The sequence below is a fragment of the Dromiciops gliroides genome, chromosome 3 (genome assembly GCF_019393635.1).
Source record: "Dromiciops gliroides isolate mDroGli1 chromosome 3, mDroGli1.pri, whole genome shotgun sequence".
NCBI lineage: Eukaryota > Metazoa > Chordata > Mammalia > Microbiotheria > Microbiotheriidae > Dromiciops > Dromiciops gliroides.
Genome location: NC_057863.1, coordinates 243,541,714 through 243,564,372, shown reverse-complemented (window position 1 = coordinate 243,564,372; position 22,659 = coordinate 243,541,714). Strand labels below are relative to the sequence as shown.

At 40.0% G+C, this 22,659-nt stretch overlaps 2 protein-coding genes across 5 annotated transcripts in view; one reads left to right on the top strand and one right to left on the bottom strand.

Moving 5' to 3' along the window:
• Window positions 1-1,005: 1,005 nt before the first annotated feature.
• GTPBP6 (GTP binding protein 6 (putative)) lies at window positions 1,006-20,597 on the bottom strand. Its single transcript, XM_043994418.1, has 10 exons — window positions 20,255-20,597; window positions 18,507-18,644; window positions 17,362-17,432; window positions 16,382-16,512; window positions 14,096-14,166; window positions 13,452-13,610; window positions 9,815-10,023; window positions 8,336-8,484; window positions 7,720-7,872; window positions 1,006-1,442 (listed from the first exon to the last, which is right to left on the bottom strand). The coding sequence occupies exons 1-10, from the start codon at window positions 20,595-20,597 to the stop codon at window positions 1,319-1,321; spliced, it is 1,548 nt and encodes a 515-aa protein (XP_043850353.1). The 3' UTR covers window positions 1,006-1,318.
• A 198-nt stretch (window positions 20,598-20,795) lies between these two features.
• LOC122748645 (cohesin subunit SA-2-like) overlaps window positions 20,796-22,659 on the top strand; it is a 139,349-nt gene continuing 137,485 nt past the window's right edge. For 3 of the 4 annotated variants that reach the window (XR_006355628.1, XM_043994412.1, XM_043994410.1), the window contains exons 1-2: window positions 20,796-20,938; window positions 21,757-21,931. Coding sequence is in view for 3 of the 4 variants with exons in the window: in XM_043994412.1 (XP_043850347.1) it covers window positions 21,891-21,931 (41 nt within the window). In the remaining variant the exon portion in view is untranslated. The other variant, XM_043994411.1, reaches the window with a different exon arrangement.

The window sequence follows — 22,659 nt, the reverse complement described above, 5'->3', positions numbered from 1 at the left end:
TGTTTTCTTCCTTCCCATCTTCTATATTCTCAGTTCTCCTCATATTACAGCTTCATAATCCATCCACTACCATTGAGAGAGAGAGAGTGAACATGCAAGTGCGTGCTAGGTCGTGTTTTAGTGAAGAGATGCCCTACATTCCCTAACTTACATAGTGTGTGTATGTTCCTCCTCTACTTCCCCACCCATTCCCAGTAAAAGGCAAGTTTTCTGAGGGCAAAGCCTGTGTAATTCTTAACTTTTTAAGTCTAATGCTTTGTATTAGGATAATGTAATACCCATAGCTTACTAGACTTTTGGCTAAAAGAATAAGGAAATGAAAGTAATAATTGAGCCTAGATAAGAAAATAATTTAGAAATAAGCAAGACAAGGTGATACCTACTATAAGCCCTAACATAAAAACATTTTTTCTCTTTCTATTTAAAACAGAATGAGTTATCTGGGATATGTTTTTTTTTTGTTTTTTTTTTAGTGAGGCAATTGGAGTTAAGTGACTTGCCCAGGGTCACACAGCTAGTAAGTGTTAAGTGGATGAGGCCAGATTTGAACTCAGGTACTCCTGACTCCAGGGCCAGTACTCTATCCACTGTGTCACCTAGCTGCCCCCTGGGATAGGTTTGAATGTTTAAGGAGGTATGGGTAAAAGTAGTTTTTCAGTTCCCCTGAACGGTGAAATTGTGTTAACTTAAAAACATTGATTGGCATGGACCAGGAGGGGCAGGAACGGGTTTTATGATTGATGTATAATTTCTGTCATTTTAAGAATATATGAGGTTTGGGGCAGCTAGGTGGCACAGTGGATAGAGAACTGGCCCTGGATTCAGGAGGACCTGAGTTGAAATTTGGCCTCAGACACTTGACACTTTTTAGCTGTGTGACCCTGGGCAAGCCACTTAAACCCAATTGTCTCACTCCCCCAAAAAAGAATATAGGAGGTTGGATAGGCAAATTTAATCTTTTCTCTATTGTGATTTCCTTTTCCATCAAAAACAAACACTCCAATATTTAACAAGCTCAAAAATAATAGAAATATTTATTTACAGATAAAAAACAAATCAAGGCAGCATTCAGGATCTAACACATTTCTGGAAACTAAAGGTGATTCATCCAGTGTAATTTTTATCTATATAGAGCAATTCAGAATTAACATAATCTGACATCCATTTTCAAGGTGAGCTTGCCATCATTGTCACTTCACATAGCAGCAAACATATTTTAACTGTGAGGCAGAGTAGAGTAGCTATTTTGGTTATTTAGGCAGCATTCCTTCAGAATGCTTAAAATACTAACTTGTTCCATAACATAATGAATACAATATTATACTGGAAAGAGTTTTCTATACTTGCCATAAGCTGAATTACTTATGATGACTTTTACTTTAGCCGTTCCATTCTCAGGTATAACATCAACTTCCTGTACGGTTGCTTCTTTGTAGAGCCAGCTATAAATAAAAGATAACACTTTATGAAAATCATTAATCCATTTCATGTTCTGGTTCACTCTTTCTTGGAAGCATGTTTATGCCACCAACTTACATTTCTTTTTTTTTTTTGGGGGGGGGTGAGGCAATGGGGATTAAGTGACTTGCCCAGGGTCACACAGCTAGTAAGTGTCAAGTGTCTGAGGCCGGATTTGAACTCAGGTCCCCCTGTCTCCAGGGCCGGTGCTCTATCCACTGTGCCACCTAGCTGCCCCCCACCAACTTACATTTCACATTAAAAACTTTTACCTTGAAAAAGAGCCCTTTTCCCACAATTAGTACAGGAGGGTCTGTTTCAGACTTCTTTTGTATTCCATATAGTACTATGCATGGAAATAATTTAAGAAACTAACTTGTTGACTAAAGTCACTTTATGTAAAAGTGTTTTGAAAACAGAAAAACTCTATGAAGATGTATTTGTTAAATATATTTGTGAATTTTTAAAACAAATAAGAATTTTAAAAAAGCTGAAATATATATACCAGTTCATTTATTTATTAGATTTGTAGGATACCTTTTCTCTTAAAAACCTAGTCTCTAAGTATTTTTTTCTAAAATGTGAGAAACTTTCATATGTTTAAGGTAGAACTTGATCATCTGTAAATCTGTATTTAAAACATAAAGCTAGTTAAAAATTATAACTGCATATACTCAGGGAAAATAAGAAAAGCTATAGTCTCCAAGATGGGTTAAATCAGAAAGTTTCCATTGGGATTTTCTTTGAATAAGGTTTAAGAGGAAAAACATCATACAAGCCCATCCTCTACCCAGTGATGAATTTTAATACCTCCTGGGGAAAACTGGAGAGATGATCATTGCCTCTGTATAACTAAGACAAAAATAGACATTGTAAACTTCTTAGGAGGTAATAAGTGAATGAAAAAACATTCAAGTATTTATTGTAGGACAAGCACAGTGCTAAGGTAAAGGGTTTTAATTTTATTCCAATTCACATATTGTGCGTGTGTGTGTGTGTGTGTGTGTGTGTGTGTGTGTGTGTGTACAAACATGCACACTAGTCCTGTTAGGGGAACCACAGAATCCCAAGAGTTGGAATAGACCTTATAAACTGTTTATTGACTCCAGTCCTTACCTGAATTAGAATCCCCTCTACCATAAACCCATTAAGCCTTTGCTTGAAGAGTTCTTTTTTTCCTTTTGTTGGAGAGGCAATGAGGGTTAAGTGACTTGCCCAGGGTCACACAACTAGTGTCAAGTGTCTGAGGTGTTAAGGGCTAAAATTCTAGCTAGTCTGTCTAAAATATCTAATGAGTGGTCGCCAATAAATTACAAGCTTTAGCAAGAGTTAGGCTTTTAAGCGTTTATTAAGGAGAGTAAGAATTTGGTAAAGAGAGAGAGAGAAAGGCCTACATTCATCTATTTAAAGGGAGAGCACATTCCTAGCTCCGCTCTCCACCAGAGTCTAAAGGCAAGAGAGCGAGATAGAGCGCCAATCTCTTCCTTCCTCCTCCCACTAGCCAACATCACTTCCCGATGCCAAAGAAAGGACTCCTGGTCTTCCCCTCAAAGACCTTCGCTTCATGGGCGGAACTCTTCTACAGTAAGTCTCCAGCAGGTGGCCATTCCAATCGTTACTGAGGCTGGATTTGACCTCAGGCCCTCCTGAATCCAGGGCCGGTGCTTTATCCACTGTGCTACCTAGCTGCCCCCAAATTTTAAAATACTTTTGAAAGAATTTAAATAACACCATTCTAAACATTTAATAATATTTGCTATCAGGAATTTATTAACCTTTTTTTTTTTTCTTGTATTACTTCTGATACTCATGGTGACCCTACTCTTCCTAAAGGAGACTGTATCCCTAACCTCTCTCTCCAGTATATGTGCTCCATCATGCCCACTTTCACATTCTGGAACAGGAAGAAGAGTAGGCATGCTTCTTGCTGTTTCTACGTAGGAGTCCTTTGAGGTTCACTCTATCCAGATCAGGGGTTTTTAACTTTTTTTTTGTATCATGGACTCCTCAAAACATTGCTTTTTGATTCCAGGCTGTTTTCTTTCCCTTTTCAAGCAGTTCAGTACCTGGTTCATAGACTTTCTCTACTGAAACACTTGCCCTCCTTCTATTTGGGGGAGGTCAGAAGACATGTTGATGTTTTTTCAAATACTCTGGCCTCCCACTTCATCAACCTCAAGTACCATGACCTGTACCTTCACTCTACCTCAACCATATAAAAGAAAGGCTAAATCCTTGATCTCACTATCACCCAAACAAGTGTTTTACTCCCATAATCCAGAACTCTGAAATTCCTTGTTCTGACGATAACCTGCTACCTTTCTATCTCTTGTTGTGCCTTATTCCTCCTGAAACTATTATTCATCTCATTGGGACCTTTAGTTCCTCTATCCTTCAGTGTTCTTCAAAACTATTACCCCTAGGGGGCAGCTAGATGGTGCAGTGGATAAAAGCACTGGCCCTGGATTCAGGAGGAGCTGAGTTCAAATCTGGCTTCAGACACTTGACACTTACTAGCTGTGTGACCCTGGGCAAGTCAGTTAACCCTCATTGCCCTGGAAAAAAAAAGGGGCTTTGGGCAGCTAAGTGGTGCAGTGGATAGAGCATTGGGCCTGAAGTCAGGAGGACCTGAGTTCAAATCTGGCCTCAGATACTTAACACTTACTAGCTGTGTGACCCTGCTCAAGTCACTTAACCCCAAATGCCTCACAAAATAAAACAAAACAAAAAAACCAAAACTATTACCCCTGCTCTGGCTTCACTTTATCCCTTCCCAAATGTGACCCTATAATTTAGTTAACCAGTTCAAGCATAAACACCCCTGCCTCCCTTTTCCACTTTTACTAACATGTTGCTGAAAAGCATGAGAAATCACAGAAATACAAAGCTGAGAAAATTATCAGTGTCCATCTAGCCTAACCCCTATCTGAAAACAAGTTTCCACTATAATATAACTGAAGAGCCCCAAAAGCCTGTCCATAACAGTTTTGTACTCTATAATCTCAACTAGATCCTCCCTGTAAAAAGGCAATGCTGTTACTCTTTTCCATAACTGGCTTCCACATGCCTCACATGGATTGTTCTAAACTTTCTCTCTTCAAGTCTCTCACGCTATACCACCCTCTCAGGAGTGGACCTCACCTCTTACTTTTCTGAGAAAACAGGCCATTTGCTAGGAGCCCCCTATTCTCTATTATTTCTCGTAAAACTTCTTGACAATTCCCCCTGTCCTCTCATCTTTTGCTCTAGTCACAGAGGAGGAGCTGGGTCTTATCGATAAGATCAAAGATTAATTCTCCTTATGCCCTTGATTCTATCCCCGCCCATGTTCCCTAAATCATTCTTTCCCCACCTTCTGCTCCGCAGTATCTCCCTATCTACTGACTTCTTCCCTGTTGCCTACAAACATATAGTTTTCCTCTATCCTTAAAAAAAAACCCAACCTTCGGCTGACCTGTGGTCCCTGCAAGATGGTCAGTCTCTCCATTTCACAGTCAATACTCTACAACAACTTGTCTCTACTTGTTGCTCTTACTTCACATCCTCTGAATCACTTGTCTGTACTTTGCCTTCTGGCTTTCAACCTCATCTCTTAGCTGAAATGGCTCTCTCTAAGGTGACCACAAATCTGATGGCCTTTCACCACTCCTGACCTCTTGCAGCATCTGATAATGTTGATTAACCCTTTCTCCTGGAAACTCTATTTCCTGGGTTTTAGTGACACTCTCTACCTTTATTTCTCCTTTTATCTAACAGTTCTTTTCACTTCCCTTTGCCAGATCATCATCCATGCCCCATCTCCCTGGGGTATACCCCAGGATTCTGTCCTGGGCCCACTTCTATCTTTGTGATTTCATCAGCTCCCAAGGTTTCAACTCTATCCCCAAATCTACAAATACACCCCACGCCTCTCTGAGCATCACTAGCCCTTGATGTGACAGTTCCATATAGATATTTCAGGCATATTAAACTCAACATGTCCAAAAGATAACATATTTCCCCCTAAACTCATCCCTCCTCACAACTTCCCTTTTTCTGCTGAGGGAATTATCTTTGATTTCCTAGAGAGGCAGTTAGGTGGTGCAGTGGATAGAGTGCAGACAGGAAGGCATGAGTTCAAAAGTGACCTCAGACACTTATTAGCTGTGTGAACCTGTGAAACTCATTTAACCTGTTAATCACTTAACCTCTATTTATATTCTTTAAATGTGCCTTTTTTAAAAAAAAATTTTGGTGAGGCAATTGGGCTTAAGTGAGATTACTCCACCCAATTGAGTGTGTACATTAATTCATTCCTTGAGTCAATTCTTTTTTTGTTTTTATTTATTTTTTTTTTAGTGAGGCAATTGGGGTTAGGTGACTTGCCCAGGGTCACACAGCTAGTAAGTGTTAAGTGTCTGAGGCCAGATTTGAACTCAGATACTCCTGACTACAGGGCCGGTGCTCTATCCACTGTGCCACCTAGCTGCCCCTCTTGAGCCAATTCTAATGAGGTTGAGGTCTTTGAGCCAATTCTGATGAGTGTTAGGCTCATTTACTGCCCAGATTAATAGATTACTCTACCCAGTTGGGTGTGTGTGTTAGTCCCTCCTAGAGCCAACTCTGATGAGTTTAAGGTCTTTGAGCCTTTTCTGATGAGTGTAAAATTCATTTACTGCCCTGCTCCTCTTCCATCTCATCCCCCACTCCATAAGCCTTTTCCTGTTTCTTTCATGTAGGATTTCACCTCTGTCCTTCCCCCTCCCCCAGTGCATTCCCCTGACTACTCAATTTAACCCTAAGGATGTCATCATGGGGCAGCTAGGTGACACAGTGGACAAAGCACCACCCCTGGACCCAGGGGGATCCGAGCCAAAACCCGGGCCTCAGACACAAGACAGTTACCCACTGTACGACCCCAGGTATGTCCCCCAACTCCAATTTTTTATAGTTCTCTAGGGTCGTGTATTTGAAAGTCAAATTTGGCATTCATAAACTGATATTCCTAAAGCACAGGTCTGACCATGTCACTCTCTTGCTAAGAAGTTTCAGTGGCTCCCTATTGCTTCTAGGTTCTCGGGTTTTAAAGCCCCACATAATTTAGCTCCAGTCTACTTTTCAAGGTTTACTGCACATTCATCTGGTGGTGAGCTGCTGCCACTGCCCTGGGGCCATCCTCTCTTGATTGGTCAGAGTTCATTGTAGCCAGCCGGCCTCAGACCTGAGCAGGCGACATTACCCAGCCATCTTCCTGCTATGCCTCCTCATGTGAATCCCCTTGCTGTAGCAACAGTAATCAAAACAACACGACCATTGCTGGACAGGGCATGTGCAGCACTTGCCCTAGGAATCCATTCACCATCCTTGTGGCCTCTCAATTCAAAGTATACCTCTGTGGCAATAGAGAATGTAAATTCCTAGAAGACAGAGACTGCCTTGGCTTTTGTATTTGTATCCCCAGTGCTTAGCACATTCCCAGGCACAGCAAAAGCACTTTAATGCCTTTTCATTCATTTACTTCAGTCAAATTGGCTTCTCTGTTCCACATACACAACATTCCATATCCCAACTCCATCTCTGCATTGGCTATTTCCATGCCTCCCTTCTACCTTACGCTTCCTTTAAGGCTTGCTTCAAAGTGCTGTCTCCGGTACTGGTCTATTCTCTCCCCCCCCCCCCCATGTCCATTACTTTGTCTATTCATAGTTTTCTCTTCAGTAGAATGGAAGCAAGGAGGAGGCAAGACCTGTTTTGGTTTTGTCTCTGTATCTGTAGCAGTGCCTGCCACTTAGTAGGCATCACATAAATGCTTTTTGAATGATTTAACTGACTTCCATAATACACTCGACTCATATTGAGTTTGCAATCTTCTAAAACCTCCATATCTTTTTTATCAAGCTATGCCTGCCTGTGCTTATAAAACTGATTTTTTGAACTAAAATGTAAGGCTTTATATTTATCTCTAATAAAATTCATCTGATTTGATACAGCCCAAAGTTCTAGCCTTTTTAATATTTTTGAACACTAAGTTTATTACTCTGCTGGGGTTTGGGATGCTGCTCCAGTTATGTTATGGCATCTGCACTAGATTTCAAAAATATAACTTTCAGAGACAGCCCCTTTGCCCTCAGGAAAATGCAAAATCTGATAATAAAAGTTCTTAAGCAGTTGTTTATCTTAGGTTTTACTAATCAAGTTTTTTCTTCAGAAGTCATGTGTTTAAGTCAATCCGCTGATGACTCATTGTAGGAATTAATTATTCCTTCAATCAACATTGTTTACCTTAGCTGAGCTCCTTCCAGCTTAATTTTAAGAGTGAGAAGATTTTTTCCAGTTGCTTTCAAAACTGCACTTTCTATTTCTGCTTTCAGTTTCTCTAATCCATGCCCAAGAAGAGCAGAAATGGTTATTGCCTTTGGTTCTGTAGGCTCGTACCTGGACAACAAAGAAGATCGGCAGGCATTGGTAAAGCTGTATGAAGAAGCAACCAAGCTAGATTAATCAACTAATAAACAATACATGGGAAGGGGCTGAGACTGAGGGTCAGCCTGGGTAACTGAAATGATCAATGCCAGGCTTCTATGCCACCCTTGCCAGCTGGCATTCTAACGACCTGTAATTCTTTAACACCTCAGGAGTTAGGAAGCCTGGCCTGCATGACTGAAATAAATGAACTAATCCATGGGGAAGCTATTATAGATATAATACAGTACTTAGATGATGATTACAAGAGCTTTCTTTGCATGTAAGTAAGAAAAACCACAGCATGGAAGAACTGAAAATAAGAAAGTTTCAAGAAAATAGGAAGGATGCTAAATAGTCTGTCAAGGAAAATTTTAGCAAGAAGGGTAGGGTGTGAGAAAAAAATAAATTCCAAACACTGTATTTTACTTCTTACCGTTCTACTAAGTCCACCTTGTTGTGAACTTCTATCATTGAACTTAGTAACTGGTTTGGCAGATTCAGATTCTTTAGAACAGACAAAACACTTGCTTTCTGGAGGTCAGTCTCAGGGTGACTGATGTCCCTCACATGGATTATTAGATCCTACAAAACACATGTAGAATATAGTTACATAACAAGGACAGTTTCTGTAATGAGTCTACAAGTAGAACAAAACAGACATTTGGTAATGTATTTCTCTATTAATAAAGGATCAATTCTTGGTCTCAAAAGGTCACAATGATTAGACTGCACTTTGAATATCCATAGGACTAAAAGAGATTTAAAAACTTCATATGGCTTGTTCCTTATCCTTTCAGGCAAGCCTCAATCAAAAAAGTTACTTGTAAAACAAAGCCAGAACTTTCCTCCCTTTAATAAAGAGATAGGGGATACTATGAGTATGTAATATCTTATATACTGCTAGACAAGGTTCTGTGTTGATTAGTTTACTGAACTACTTTCCCCCTCCTTTTAAAATCTTTGTTAAAAGAGATGGCTTTCTGTGTAAAGGAAGAGAGGAGGAGTAATATTTATAAATGATGCAGCAAGGTGGTAAAGTGGATAGATAGTACTGGGACTGGAGTCAGGAAGACAAGTTCAAATATGGTCTCAGACATATTTACTTACTGGCTGGATAATTAAACCACTATTTGACTCAGTTTCCTCAACCACTGGGGGTGATAATAGCACCTATTTGGCAGTGCTGTTGTGAGGATCACATGAGATAATATAAGCACAGTACATGGCACATAGTAGGTGCTATGTAAATGCTAGTTACCATTATTACTATTAAATAATATAACAACAAATAAAGATATGAAATTAAAATAAAACAAAGCCAGAGGTAGTAGAACTTCAGACAGATTTGGCAGGACATACAGAACAAAACATTTTTTTGCTTGTCTGCTTTGTTTGTTAAATCATTAATCTTGGTAAATTTCAAGGGTTTTAGATAAAGTCTTACCCTTTACTTTTATTTCTTTGATGTTTTTGGTTGACTTTGTGGTGATTTTAAAGTTATTTATTCATACAAGTTTTAACAAATATAACATATTTAGTACACTCTATTATTGATAATTTAATGGGCTATTCCTGGCATTCACTTAAAATCAAAAGTGCCTACTATATGCCAGGCACCATGCTAAGCTCTTTACAATTACTTCCTCCTTTGATTCTCACAACATGTGCTATTATTACCTCCATCTTATAGATGAGGAAACTGGGGCAAACAAGTTAAATGACTTACCCAGGGTCACACAGCTAGTGTGTGTCTGAGACTGAATTTGAACTCTGGTCTTCCTGACTTCAGGCCTAGCATTTGACTCACTGAGTCACCTAGCTGCCGAGAGAGAAATGCTTGCAAAAATTAATAACTTTAAAAAAGAAAGAAAGAAAATCTTCACTGCTTGTCAACCTTTGTGTGTTAACCTACTGAGTAAGCTACATCTTCCAGTGTTGCTGAAAAGGACTCAATGAGATCATGAGGAAGTTGGGAGAGGAATCCAATGGTATCTACATAAACAACAGTCATACGGGAAGGCAAAGATCCAGAGTGGGCTGTGATATCCAGAGTGGCAAATAATTGATCACGTGGTTGAATTGCTGCATCTCCAGTCAGAGCTTTGATTAAAGTGGTTTTTCCTAAAAGAGAAGTCAAAATAAAATATTTTTACATGTAATCAAAAATTTTAACCCTTGAGCTAAAATTACAATTTTATAAATTATGTTTATAATTTTGGGTCTCTTGGATACCAATACAGATAGATGTTGAGATGGGTCCAAAGCTGAAGAGGAGCAGAGTAGGAAGAAATAGCAAAGCTCTTTTATTGATGTCAATCTTTCCATGAAAGCAAGGGCCTACTTTTTAACAGTAATGTTCTATCTGTATTGCTAGATTTTAAAATGAATATCATGAAGGAACTGATGGTATCTGAAAACAGATCGAAACATAATTATGATAGTTCCTTAATCTGAAGTTTTGTTTTTGTCTGTTTTCTTTCATAACCTGGCTAATGTGGAGATGTTTTGCATGACTACTCATGTATAACTTATACTGAATAGCTTGAGTTCTTGGAGGGTGGGTGGGGAGGAAGAGAAGGTGGAACACAAAGTTGGTTTTTTGTTGTTGTTTTTTTTGTTTTGTTTTGGTTTTTTTGCAGGGCAATGGGGGTTAAGTGACTTGCCCAGGGTCACACAGCTAGTAAGTATCAAGTGTCTAAGGCCAGATTTGAACTCAGGTACTCCTGAATCCAGGGCCGGTGCTTTATCCACTGTGCCACCTAGCTGCCCCCGAACACAAAGTTTTTTAAAAAAACTGATGTCAAAATTTGTTTTTACATGTAATTTTGAAAAAAATTATATTATAAATAAAATGAATATTACACAGAGGGCAATGGAGAGGTGTACAGTGGGTGTGTGAGCTGGCTAAAACATATATCAAATGATGAAGCTTAGGGGCAGCGAGGTGGCGTAGTGGATAAAGCACCGGCCCCGGATTCAGGAGGACCTGAGTTCAAATCTAGCTTCACACTTGACACTTAACTAGCTGTGTGACCCTGGGCAAGTCACTTAACCCTCATTGCCCCACCAAAAAAATAACAACAACAACAAATGATGAAGCTTGAAAAATAGGAGTAAAAGCCATCATCAATGAATTGTATGACACACAGAGAGAAGATGGGCTGGTCATGTAAAGAGTGAGGAATGACAGGCAGAGAGCCAGACTGGTCAACTGGTACTCTTAAAATGCTAGGAAAACTCATGGAAGTCTCCCACTATGTTGGGCAATAAACTTACGGGAGGACATGGACAAGAGTCACACAGGGTACATAGAGATGTTTGGTTTGTGACCTGCATCTTTTGAAGGAATTCTTGAATTGATGAGATCACATATCCATTTGGGAACCTGAGTAATTATCTTTGACTTTTTTCTAGTCCAGACTTGTGATTTCATTGGTATAGGGAATTCTTAGTAAGTAAATAGCTTCTAAATGTAAATCAGCAACTGTTTTACAAATTACAGTCTTAGAGCATCACAAGAAACACTAAGAGGCTAATGACTTGCTCAGGACATCCAGCCAGTGTGTGACAGAGGCAGAACTTGAACCCAGGTCTTTCTGCCTGGGTTCTCTAGCCATTATACCTTGCTGCCTCTCTTCCATAAACCAATTTAAGGTATCCCTCATCTTTAGGTGTGTAACCCTAAATAAATCATACCCCTTCTCTGGGTTCTGGTTTCCTCCTCTATAAAATGAGAAGCTTGTACTTCATAATCTCTAGGGTCCCTTTTGGCTCTATGATTTTATTTTTCCAACATACTGAAATATCATTCTTGTAAGAATAAAAAAAACCCCATTTATAGTATTGTGTGTTTTTATATAAGGGACTGGACAGAACTAAGGAACTATTCCCCCCTCCCCGCCCCGCCCAGGTTACAAACTGATATGACAATAAAGAACCATACAAACACTAGAGGGGCACTTGACAATAAAAGACAATGATTTTTTATATAGCTGGGGAAATGCACTACTGTGGGTGACAAATCAAATGAAGCCATGGCAGCCTGTTTAAATGGGAAGGGTGGGGAAAGAACACAAAAGGCTCCATGGCTGGATTTTTGGAACTCTTTGACTGCTCTTTGAATAGTATCCAGTTACCTTGAAATTACAGGCTTAATTTCTGGTTCATAGATGGAGAGAAGTTATTAACAAACGTTCATTGATATTTCTTAGCCGAAGTAAACTAAATCAAATTGTTGAAAATGTACAGAAGATGGAAGCAGAGTCAGGTAACAAAAGACTTAATAAAGGAGTGTGGTGGGAATGCCAGCTTTCAGAATGAACTGAAGCTGGTAAAGGAAGTTAAGGAAATGAAGTTAAAGTCAATAAAAAGCTGTTACTGTTTTTTAAAAAGTTAGATTGGAAGAAAAAGGCAGTTCAAAGAAGAGCTGAGATCCTTTCTTAGGGAGGATGGGACAACAGAGAGAAGACAGAGTGTCTCAACTCTTATTTTGTTTTTTTTTCTGTAGAGGAGAATGATGTTTATACTGGCAATGAGAGAACAAAAATGACTTATTGGAGGTGATCCCCCAGATAAGTAAGGAGAGGGTAAATGGCCATTTTATGCTCTTGAGGGATTCAAGCCACCTTGCTAAGATGAAGTGCATTCTTGGGCCCTGAAGATACAGGCAGACGCTAAGTTGGAGTTAGAAAGACCTATATTAGGTTTTGCCTGTCCTGTGTAATCACAGGACGTTTATTTAACCTCTGTGTTCTAATTTCCTCATTTGCAAGATGAGGGGGTTGGACTTGAATGGCTCTAAGATCTATATAATCTTGTGATAATTGTTTTTCTTCTTTCATTTTAATATAAGCAAGTAAACACATGGCCCCTTCTTTACTCTGAGAGTACACTTAACTATTCTTTAAAAACACAGATGAAATAGAAATTCAGTCCTATAAATTACTCTTCATTTGCTACATGTAGAACATTAATTACAGAAGTTTTAAATAAATGTTAAGAACAGTATAATTAATCTTTAAAAAAAGACTACAAAATCTTATTAATTCAAAACATGAATGTCTTTGTCCTTCTAGTAAATTTTCTATTTAAATATCTATAACAGTCCTTGGATTTCAAATCAGAAAATATGCATAAAAGGGAGAGATTTCCAGAAGTGCCTATTAAAATTATAGATAGATAGTGAATCCAGGAATATTTGATTGATGCTAATTTGTCCATATAGAATGGAATTTCTCATTGATGAGTTTATTCTTTTTTTTTTTTTTTGCAGGGCAATGGGGGTTAAGTGACTTTCCCAGGGTCACACAGCTAGTAAGTGTCAAGTGTCTGAGGCCAGATTTGAACTGTAGTACTCCTGAATCCAGGGCCGGTGCTTTATCCACTACGCCACCTAGCTGCCCCAAGTTTATTCTTTATAACAAAATATGTACTGGTTCTCAATAACGTTTCTACATAGAATATCCTAAAGCTTTTCTGAGGAATCATTAAAAAAACAAAACACCCTAAAAACAATAAAAAATCTTACACATATTAGACTTTCTCCTTACCACAATTTGTGTACCCCATTACAGAAATAATGGGAAGCTCACGCTTCTTACGTTGACTTCTGAGAAGATGTCTTCTTTTCTTAAGCTTCTCCAGAGCCTTCTTAATTTTTATTTCTTTCTCTTTTAAGACACGTTGCCGTATTTGCATGGATGTTTCTCCTAAAACCCAAAGGTTTTGTTTTGTTTTTTAGTAAGAATAGGACAAAAACAGGGAAAAAAAGTTTTCATTAAGGCTCTTTTTTAAGGGCAAAAAATGTAGAACCAGTATATTCCTTTCCAACACTACTAATTTACAGTAACCAAGAGCTCGTTGTTGATTGTTTTTTCTTATGTAGCCTTGATTTAGTACCTTTCTGCTTTAATAGAAGTTGAAAAAAGGTCACCCACAGCTCAAAGTAATATTTTCATTGTGATGCATGTGGCTAGGTAGTTGACAAAACTGTTCTTTGTTAGTGAGTAATGTGGCTGGGGAGATAGAAGAGATGGCATGATGCTGAATTCTTTTTTTAAATTTTGTGTCCTAAACCTACAATATTACAATGTCTGGTGTATTCCTAATACATTTACTTGTATAGTGACTTTAAACGCTTTTGCTACTTGCTTAATTTGTACCCATACAGACTACAGTATTACTTTTGTTTTACCTGATCCCATGATATAGCGAGAGCCACCACCTTGCTGATCAAATTGAGCAACTTCATTTTTCAGATTTGACCTGGTATTGAAATAGGAGTGAAATTGCTTTAAAACGCTTAGCAAGTATACCTACAAAACACAGAAATACAAGCTTCATAATATGAAGCATAAAAATTGTAGTCAAAGGTGCAATAAAAATCTAAATATGAAAAAAAGGAAGTAAATCAAGCACCTTAAAGGTATCTCTAAATATGAAAAATAGCTAATAATCAACTATGCTGGGGCTATTTTCCACACAAAAAAAAAAAAAAAGAAAAAGAAATTCATCATAATTTAACAGATAGGAAATGACTTGTTATTGATGGCGGAGTCATCCCTTAATCTGTTTATGTACAGTCAGACTACTAACTTGTTAGAGCAAAGATTAGAATTAGTATAAAGCTAGAAGAATTATAGTGAGAAAAAGTGAACTATCTAAACAAGCTATCAGTAATGAAAGACATTTAACAAATAGTAGAAATGACACCGATACAGTTAACAGTTAATAATTTTATATGGCAGCTAAATAAAACAAGTCAATTGTCATAACAAAGAGACCATGAGCCTAAAAAGCAGTTTTCTTATCAAATACTTCACTTGCTTGCCTAGTGGAGAGTGTCAAAGGTACTTTCAATTTAGAATATAAACTTTTAGGTAAAACCTTACAAAGAAATATTATCAACAAAACTGTCTCATGAAACAGAAGCAATAGCAGATAAAACTCAGTTAAAGAAAGCTTGGTGAGAGATGCAATCAAGCAAAGTTATCTTGAAGAGTGAAAGCAGAAGTAAGCCTACAAACAGGAAAAGATCTGCAAAGATTTTTTTTAAACCAAATTATTTTCACTATTAAAGATAGCAAAAACTACACTTTGATTCTAAAATTACAGTCTCTGATGTGCTTAAAGAGGAAGTAAAAATGGCACTAAATGGAACAAAGAGGGGAATAGTAGCAAGTAGCCAATATACATAGAGAAGATTCATGTCAGAATTACAGTTAGCTTACAACCTTAAAGGCTCTCTTCCCACATGATGTCCTTCATTTATACATCAAAATCATTCAAGATTCTTTGAAAGATACAATAGAGAGACCCTTGTTCAATGACCCATCAGGTGAAGCATAAAAAGCTGATAAAGTCCCGGTTCTCAAGGCGCTCACACTATATGGTGATATATATATATGTCACCAGTTATAGCATAGTATAGTTACGGGGCTGATGGAAAGGCCCAGAAATTAAAGTGTGTGGTTCTAGGGTCCGACAGCATGGTCCAAAGGTCCTTAGATTAAAGTCTTAAGGTTATGTCTGTGAGACATAGAACACAACTGTCTCTGAGGAACTGAAAATGAATTTCACACAGAGGACAATAGGTGTGTGTGGTGATTGTGAATAGGCTACCTCATATAACAAACAAGAAATGTTGATGAACAGGAGTAAGAGATGTCATTAGGGGGATATATGATAGAAGAAGAGAGACTAGTCACATGGTGAGGGCAAAGGATACCAGATGGATGACTTGAGAGATCCTCTGATATCTATTATGTCAGGAGATGGTGAGGAAGACCTCCAACATGTTGGGTGGATTCCCCTGTGGTGAACTTAATGGGAGGATATGTACAAGACTATGTCCAAATCAGTGTTTATCTCAGATCTACCTGAATATCTAAGTAATGTCAAAAAACTTGATATGGCATTCTCAATCACAAGATTTCTAGCAAATTTTTGTCCATTAAAAAACTGTGTTAAGATGTTATACCAGGAGTGAAAACTGCCATTGATTTGTCATTTTTCCCACCACTCATGAAGGCAGTCTCTATGAGCTGCAATGGCTGAAAAATTAATTACCCTTGTACCAACCTGGTAATAACCTTCTCTGAATATAGCTAGGCTGTTCCTCAGATGCACACATATGGTCTACACCAGTATGATTCTTAACAGCTTTCTACCTTGGTAGGGCTAGCTAGAACCTGTACTCTGCTGGTATAGCTTTTGAAAACCAAGATGATCGATCACCCATAAAATGAGGCACTGGTGAGGATATCTGCTATTATTAATATGATTTTTAGTGAGAACATAATGGTTCTATCTTTCAAAATAATCTTGGTAGTGAACTAACACAGAAATTTCAAAGCAAAGAATGAGAGGCTCTCTCAGGGTGGACATTTTAATTTGTAAAAAGATAGTGTATCTTTATTTGATTTTGCTTAGGGGACATGAAAGTGATGATTTTGTTTAGAGGGCCATTGTGTGGAAATACCTGAGAAGTGGAATTTCAGCCAAAGCAATCTGAAGTTTAGCTTCCTTAGTCATAGCATTGCAGCGGAATATATGAAGAACAATTGTGAATCGGTCAAACACCTCTACTCCCCAGGCAGCTTCAAGTTCTTTCTTTAAAAACAAAAACCAAAAAGACACGAAAAACAAATGACAGCAGGATATATACCATATAGCCAAAAAGGCCACTAAATTGTTACTAATTTCTTTTGGTGTGGGGCAAAGAGGGTTAAGTGATTTGCCCAGGGTCATACAGCTAGTAAATGTCAAGTGTCTGAGGCCAGATTTGAACATAGTCCTTCTGAATCCAGGGCCAGTGCTTTATCCAACTGAGCCACCTAGCTGCCCCCTACAGGCCACTAAATTCTTATTGAACTTAAATGGGGAAAAGAGTTCCAAATAGAATTCTTCTCTGAGACACCCCAACCCTTGGGGCAGCAGGGAATGAGAATTAAATGAAATGTAAGATTATCAATTACAAGCAGAAATTATATATTTTGCTTCCTATATATATGAATTATCACTAGCTATACAGTAATCTAGAGCCTAGCTTCTTAAACTGTGGGTTTCAACCCTACATGAGTTTTGAAGGTGACTAACTGTGTGTGTGGGGAGGGGGTCATGAAAAATTTGGCAAACAGTAAAAGGTTATATATACCAATTTAATATACCTATATGCCCAGGGTCGTGTAAAAATTTCTCAGGTGAAAAGGGTTGCAAGTAGAAAAAGTTTAAGAAATCCTAACTAGAGAGTTCCCAATAAACAGAATTATAGAACAGAAGTGCCACCTTCTTGATTCAAAGAGCTAACAGAGTTATACAAATGATATTGAAGATAGCACTTTGGGCTAGATCTTCTAAAAGCATAATTTTCCTTTACTATCACTTATTTTTAATAGGTTTTAAATTTATTCCATGTTTTACTGCAAGGCATCCATCTAAATGAACAAAAAATTATCATACCTTTGTCAATGGATTCATTCTTTCTACATTTAAGAAGACAGAAGTTATTTGTGGTGATCCTCTAATTTTTTCTAAGGAAAAGAGAAAAGCAAATGAAATTTTAGAGAACTTGTACTCTAGGGTTAGAAGTTATTATAGAGAAAATCTTGTTCTAGCCCTTTGGAAACTTATTTTCTTAATATATAAATCATAACATCAACAAACTGCCATAATGGCTAAATGGAAACAAGATAGAATAATAAAATTGTCACAATTAGCATATGGTTAACAAAGTGCTTTACACATCTTTTAACATCTGGTGCTCACAACAATCTTGTATTCTAAGTACCTCATGGGGGTGGGGTAAATCAAATTTCAAATAGCTTAAATGACTGGTATTTCAAACCCATATCTTCTGATTTCAAAGCCAGTGCTCTTTCTACCACAGGATAACTGCCTAGTATAGGAAAGTTTCTTAGAGAAAGTGAACTTGAAGTTGAAAGGGTTGGGAAATAAATGTTGTTCTAGACCTGGGGGAAAAGCTTGCCAAATCAGGTTAAATACGGGAAATGATATCTGCTCTTCTGAGCAGAGAAGCATGATGGTGATGAGAAGAGAGGAGGGTGGGATAGGGTGACACTGACTTTGAATTTGTTATGGTAAGCTGGCTGAGGGGTGGAAATTTTTGATGGATTGCCAACTGCTATTTCTACTGCAAAGCTACGACTAAAGAGGTTAGTCTTGAGATACTTTTGGCAGAAATTCCACTTTGCACATAATCCCTTAAAGTTATTAAAAATATAATAGGCCACAAACATGTAATCAAGTGATATGAATCAAATTTTTGCTAATAATTTATGGAGTAACAATTCCAAGGCGTCTATTTTTAAACAAAACTGTAGCAGGCTATATACAGGAAAAGGTTAATAACAATTGAGCATCGCATTAATGTGTCACTTCTATCTTTTGATGTACTTATACTAGTTCTTCACAGCTGATTTCACTAGGAGACCTACACAAATCTCAATCTTTGCATTATATAATAATAATAATCAAGAATCATTTTTGACTTCATATCCAAAGTTGAAGGAGACGCTTGAATAGAGATTGAAATCGCTGTAAACACTACATAAAATCCAATATCAATGTTTCCTAATCTCACTCACCTGTCAGAAGCTCAAAATTCCCTTTGCCAAACACCAGCTTCTTGTCTGGGGTTTTTGTTGATACAATCATCGTCTCTTCCACTGACCAGTTCAACAGGGTATGCACTAGAGCTTTTGCCTCAGCTACCTGAAGTTCAGCTTTGTGGAGAAATCAAGGTCCTGGTAAATTGTATCATCTTAGTCCAAGAAATAGGCAAAGAGGGTGAAACCAGAATGGCATGCTAATGGATATTTTCTCTCAGAAAGAGGTTTCATTTCATTTGCATATCTCTACCTGAATGCTCCATTGTAATAATCTAAAATTCCACTTCAATCAGCTTCCTAGGGAGACTCATTTCACTTTGGAATAGTAATGGAGGAGGCTAAAAGGGCCTAATAGATAACCTTTTGACAGAGGAGGCAAAAAAGGGTTAACAGATAACCTATCAATAGTACCTTCTCTCAAAAGAGACACTAAGGTTTGTGTTCTTACATTACTGTAACCAAGAGGGTTCAAGTCCCTATCAACCAATACTATCAATAGAGACGGTAACTAGGGACCATTAACCATCAATAGCCATTAACACTCCCCTCCACATCAATAGTAGTTAGGTAGTCTTTCCTTATATAAAACTAAAAATTGCCTCTGACTTCTTTATTCCCCTGGGGCCTTTGCACCAGCTGCCTGGACTTCAGAACCAAGAGGACTTAAAGGTTGAGGGCACCTCACCCTGGGGCCCAGATGTTCTAATTTGTGAATGCTCACAGTATTTAGGCAGGCTCTAGTTTTACTTCATTCTTCTCCTCAGTCATCTTCTAGATAACTAGACACTCCTCTCCTAATTCTGAGCCCCCGAAATTTATGTTTTGAACCTAAGGGGCTTATACCTTATGGGCAGGGTAAAGGAGGGAGAAGGTAATACGTACATGATATGAATGAACAAGGTCATTTTTTCAAGGAGGAAGAGAACATAAACAAATGGGGAGGAGTAGGCATCTGGGAAACCTTCATGGAAGGGGTGGCAGTAGAGATGAGTTTGGAATGAAGATAATTCTGGGGGTTTGTGGGAGGAGAGTACGTTTAAGACAGGTGAGCCAGCCTAGGTGAATGGATGGAGGGAGGAAACGGAAATCGGAATTTGGTGACTAGCTAGTCCAGTAGAGAGGGTCAGAGTGTCCTAATTAGCGAAGTATGGCACGCTTATTAAAGGTTTATAGAATTGAAATAAATTAATGGAGTAATAAGGCTGGGAAGGCAAGTTGGATACAAATTATAGAGGGCTCCCCTCTTCCCCTTCGGCTTCCATTTTTATTTATGCGTTGTCTTCCCATATTAGCCTGTAAACCCTTGGATGGCAGGGTTTGTCTTTTTAGTCTTGTAGGTTCTCAGACCTTAGCACAGTGCCTGGCACGTAGTAGGCGTTTTTTATTTTGTCTTGAAGGCAAATAGAGATCTGTATTTTTACACCGATGCTTATTTATAAACCGGAAATTTTTTTTAAAACAGAATTTTCCTTTGAGGTTTCAATATTTCCGGAAATTTTGTCCCGGTAGGAGGATGGAAGAAGTGATTTAGATAGATAAATCCTTACTAAATGACACCCTGGCCCCGAGCAAAAACTGGAGATAAAAGTGGGACTCCACCCAGCACCTCCCCCCCCTGCCCCCACCCCGACCCCGCTTCCAGCCCAGCCTACCAAAGCCCCGCCCCCTCCTTCCCTCCAGGCCCGCCTCCCAGTCTCAAACCCCGCCTCCAGCCTGTCAATTACCTCGGGTCAGTGTCTGTTTCTTAGCTCCCCATTTGACATCCGGGTGAAGCAAAAATACACGCTGGGCCCCTTGGGGCAGCAAAGGCTCCCGCTCCAGCAGCAGCTCTTCATCCTCCTCCTCTTCTGCTTCATCCTCTACGTCTTCCTCTTTCCGGCCTCTCCTGGCAGTCGCTCCTCCCCCAGACCCAATATTCGGCCTGCCCTTGTTCGTGCTCTGGCCGCCAAAGGTGGAGAGCGCGCGGACACGGCAATCACGGGGGGCTGCGGCAAACCCTTCACGGAAGCTGCAGGCCGCACGGACAAGCGGTAGCCCGCGGCGGACGGCGGCCCGGAGGGTCCACATCTCACCACTTCGCTCTCGTCAGCAGCCCCACCGCCATTCACGCCGGAAACAGGGACCGCTAGTACTCATTCTTAGGGTACCCCACCCGGAAACAAAAAATATGGAACGTGCGTTCCTGTTGCAGGCGGGAGATCCCTGCTGGGGATAAATCCTTCAACCTAGGGGCCCCTGATGGCCTGTGAAAGAGGCGGAGCTAGGACCCAGGACTGGGCCAGAACGATGAGTAGGCGGAGCCTCGAGAGCCACGTCTTGAAATTTTTTTTTGAGGTAGTCCGGATCAACCCCGCGCCAATATCGCCAGGCGAATCTAAACTGGCTTCCTATTGGCTGGATCGTGTCAGGTGACCCATATTCCTTCTTCCATGATTGGCTGGGAGGGCAGTTGCTGGCGCGGCCGAGTCGGAGTGGAAGTGGGGGTGGGGTGTACTAGGAGAGTGCTGGGGGCTTGGGCCCCCGGGGCTTGGAGTGAAGACGGAACCTTCGGGGCGGCCTTCGGAGCGGGAGCGGGAGCGGGAGCGGGAGCTCTGGAGAGCTCGCGGGGCGCTAGCTCAGCCAGCTGCCGGGCCCCGCGGGTAGGGGCGAGGTAGGGGGTGGGGAGAGCGCCTCCGCGCCTCCCATCTGTTTGATCCGCCCGCCGGAGCTTTGCCCCTTTCCAGCCCTTATAGCCTCCCACCCCTGCCCCCGCAGCTTCTTCCCAGCCCAATCCCAGGGCCGGCGGCACCTTCCTGCGGCCGTAGCCTTATTCCCCCTCTCCTCTTGAGGGAGGCCCTAGCCCCGGAGCGTTCCCACGCTGTCTGTGCCCGCGCTCTCAGGGCACGCAGGTCGCCCGCCCGCGTTCAGGGGGTGGGGGAGCCGCCGCCTGCCACCCTTGCAAGAGAAAGCGAAGCCACACTGAGCCACATAATACCCAAAGATGCTCCATCCTTTAGCAGAAACACCTCCCCCCCAAAGTTGACTGTCCTCCAGCTCCGGGTGACCAACACTCGCTCCCTCTCTTGTCCCCCCTCTTCAAGGTGTTGTAAAACGTGTTAAGTAGGGACAGTATTCTGAATGAGAGAAGAGTTTGGAGGTGGGGTTGTCATTTATTTTTTTTTTTTTTGCCTTTGCTAATTTTTTTCTATTTGCTTTTTCCTTTCCCGGCCCCGCCCCCTCCTACTAGCATTTCTTCTCCACCTCCTCTGGTGAGCGAGTAGTAAGTAGTGGCTCCTCGGACCCATTTGGCTCCCTCGGAGCAGGACTTCTTGGAGGACCCAGTTAAATCGATTTCCCAACTGCTGATGGGATACTTCGGAAATGATAGCTGAGCCCAGCCCAGCCCCAGACACCAGCCAAAAGTAAGACGCGGGACCACCACAAAACAAAGACTTGTTGTTTAATCACTCTCGCTTCCTTCTCTGAGGCCTTGGAGTGCCCCTTGTTAGACCTGCGGTTTGAAAAGGGTTTGTTTGGAGCAGGTGTGGTTAGCCCTCAACTTCTCTGTTTGACCAATTTGAAAACAATTAAACTTCTCCCTCAAGGATTAGTGCACCATCAGGATGGCTGCTATAGTTTTTCTTCTGGAAGCCTTCATCTTTCTTCTTTCTTAACCCACTTGTTAAACCGTGCTAGCAGACATGTGAAGGAATTGTTTCATTTGGTCGAGTTAATCTTTGATAGGATTATAGGGTCTTAGATATAGAGCTGTAAGAAGCCTTAAGTCATTTTTTTCAACTTCATTTTATCAGTGAGGAGACTTGGACCACAAAAGTTAAGTGACTTGGTCAAGGTCATACAGGTAGTCAGAGGAAGAGCCAAGATTCAGACTCAGATCCGTTTACTCTAAATTTAGTACCCTTTGCACTGTACCACATGTGAGTATAAAATAAGAGATTAATTTTGGAAGGAAAAAAAGCTCAGAATAATTTTTTTTATGTGCCTCACTTGGTTGCTATTCCCCTTTCTGTTTTTATATAAAGGGATATAGATCCCTAATATTTGCTGTTTTTAAAGAATGTCTCTATTCATAGTAATAATATTATGAGTTATTAATATTATTGCTGATATTTACAGAGTGCTTTACAGA